At 60.8% G+C, this 2,562-nt stretch overlaps 1 protein-coding gene across 1 annotated transcript in view; it reads right to left on the bottom strand.

Moving 5' to 3' along the window:
* Nucleotides 1-238, bottom strand: part of SNAPC2 (small nuclear RNA activating complex polypeptide 2) — a gene marked incomplete at its 3' end in the record, with an annotated part of 2,132 nt that extends 1,894 nt beyond the window's left edge. Inside the window, exon 1 of the mRNA XM_008049745.2 lies at nucleotides 53-238. Within this exon, the coding sequence (XP_008047936.1) occupies nucleotides 53-235 (183 nt within the window). The remainder of the gene's footprint in view (nucleotides 1-52) is intronic.
* Nucleotides 239-2,562: the final 2,324 nt, after the last annotated feature.

Genomic DNA, 2,562 nt, shown 5'->3' with positions numbered 1-2,562 from the left:
CGGCCCCGCCTCTCGCCGCGCTCCCGCTCCCGCTCCGGGACCCGCTCCTAACCTCGTCCTTGCTCCGGCTCGGCAGCTCCCGGGCCAGCTCGGCGGCGTCCGGCTCCGGCTGGCCTTGCCGTGCCTGCAGGAGGCGCAGTAGCTGCCGCTTCTCGCGGGCGTTCCAGGCCGTAGGGCCGGTCACCTCGTCCAGATAGCGCGCCGGGGCCGCTCGCCGCCGCTGCGGTGGCTTCATGCCGGCCAGGGGGACGGCGGCGCTCTGGGGCCGTTTCCGGGAGGGCGGGCCTACGGGGGCCGCTGAGGCCAGAAAACACCGCGCGAAGGCGGAAGCGGCTGGGGGCGTGGCTCCGCCTTCGCGGGCGAAAGAGATCAGCCGCTTTGGTCACACTGGGGAAACTGACGCAGCCCGCCCATAACGTGGGGCCGACGCCTCGGATCGCGTTCTCTCTCTCTGTTCCTGGTCTAAGTCACGAAACTCCTACCGCTGCCTCTCGCAGGGGAGTAGGTCCTGGCCTAAGGACGGCCGTCCCGTCGTGGCCTGGGGTCGGGTAGCTCTGGGCCTTAAGAGTGATTTAGCCTTGGCGAACCTGTTTCCTCGATTGCAAACTGGGGCTAGTGGTCCCCACTCTTGTCTACTTGTCTATGCGAAGGAGAGGGGAAGCTCAGGCAGGAGGTGTTGAAGGAGCTTTATTTTTTAATTAAAAAAAAATTTTTTTTTTTGAGTTGGAGTCTCACTCCGTCCTCCAGACTGGAGTGCAGTGGCACGCTCCCGGCCACGGCAGCCTCGACCTGCTGGTCTCCGGCCGTCCTCCCGCCTCAGACTTCCAAGTAGCTGGAACCACAGCCACGCACAGCCACGCCCGGCTAACTTTTTGATTTATTGTAGAGACGAGGCCTCACCAAGCCGCCCAGGCTGGTTTTGAACTCCTGGACTCAGGCAATCCTCTCGCCTTGTGCTGGGATCACAGAGATCACAGTGCTTTGCTGGCCCAAAATGCTGGGATCACTGCCGTCAGCCACCGCACCCGGCCTGAAGGTGCTTTCGACTAGACCCGATCAGTGAGGAGACTGGATCCAGGGCAAGGGTCTGGGCCATGGGAGTGGAACGCAGGGAAGGCCTGGCTTGGTGAACATGGCGAGAGGCAGATGGTAAACTCACACCCATCCACCCCCCTTTTTAGAGATGATTTCGCTCTGTTGCCCAGGCTGGAGTGCCGTGGTGCGATCATAGCTCACTGCAGCCTCGAACTCCTGGGCTCCAGCGATCTTCCCGCCTCAGCCTTCCCAAGCTTGAGACACCACACGAAGCTCAAAACGCCCTTTGGTCTCCCCCACCCGAGTGTGCACACGTGTATATGGACGTATGAGCTCCCGTCCCCGGACTCTAGTCAGGCCCTCTCAGCCCGAAATCCATCGCCCCACCACACTAGGCCTGGTCCCAGGCCCCTCCGTGAGCCACCCCTTCCTGTCCCCCACCCTGCACCTTGCCCATGTACGGCCTCCACCAGAACTCAGCGGTCAGTCTAGAGGTTTATTTTTGAACCCAGGTGGAGAGAGGAGGGGAGGAGAAAGGAACAGAAGCCGTGATCCTATCGAGTTCGAGGTCCAGGGCAGCGAATCGGTCTCGGTGGGCCTGGTCCCAAAGCTATGGCTGGGTGCATCTCCAGACCGTGTTGGGGGCGGGCCAACCCTGGGGAGGGGTGGCACAGGCTGAGTGAGGGATCGAACCCAGCCGACCACCCTTTCCCCAGCAGACCACCGGCCTATTCTACTAGTCATGCAGAGGTAAGAGGAGAACGCATAGTGCCTGTCCAAGGCTTGAGGTCCCCTGGCTCGACCCAGAGCCCGTGACCCACCTCGGGTGACTCACTGCCAGAGTAAAAATCCCAGCTTCCCCAAAGACTGTGACCTTTGACAAGTTACTTAATGGCAAAGGGCACCTCATTTTTCTCGTCTCCAAAATGATTTTTTTTTTTTGAGTAGGAGTCTCACTGTCACCCAGGCTGGAGGGCAGTGGCACGCTTATGGCCACCTCAGCCTCGACCTGCTGGGCTCAGGCGATCCTTCTGCCTCAGCCTTCCAAGTAGCTGGAACTACAGGCGCGCACCACCTTGCTCGGCAAATTTTTTGATTTATTGTAGAGACGAGGCCTGGCCAAGTTGTCCAGGCTGGTCTGGAACTCCTGGACTCAGGCAATCCTCTCGCCTCCACCTCCCCACGTGCTGCGATTACAGGTGTGAGCCACCACGCCCGGCTAATTTGTTGATTTATGGTCGAGATGACGTCTCGCCATGTTGCCCAGACTGGTCTCGAGCCCGTGGGCTCGGCCAATCCTCTTGCCTCCGCCTCCCAAAGTGCTGGCATCACGGGCGTGACTCGCCGCGCCCGGCCTAAAATGACGGCTATAATGGCATCTACCCGCAGGCTTTTACGAGGATTGCATTTGCTCGTGCAAAACATTCAGAACCGTGCCCGGCACAGAACACGCGCTGCGAAGAGTCGCCGTCACCACCCCGTCCTCCGGCTCCCCCACCTCCGTACCTCTCTGCCTCACTGAGGCCT

The sequence above is a fragment of the Carlito syrichta genome, unplaced genomic scaffold, assembly GCF_000164805.1.
Source record: "Carlito syrichta isolate Samal-C Ts95f unplaced genomic scaffold, Tarsius_syrichta-2.0.1 Scaffold136374, whole genome shotgun sequence".
In the NCBI taxonomy this organism is placed as follows: domain Eukaryota; kingdom Metazoa; phylum Chordata; class Mammalia; order Primates; family Tarsiidae; genus Carlito; species Carlito syrichta.
This window is presented reverse-complemented; position numbering and strand designations above follow the sequence as displayed.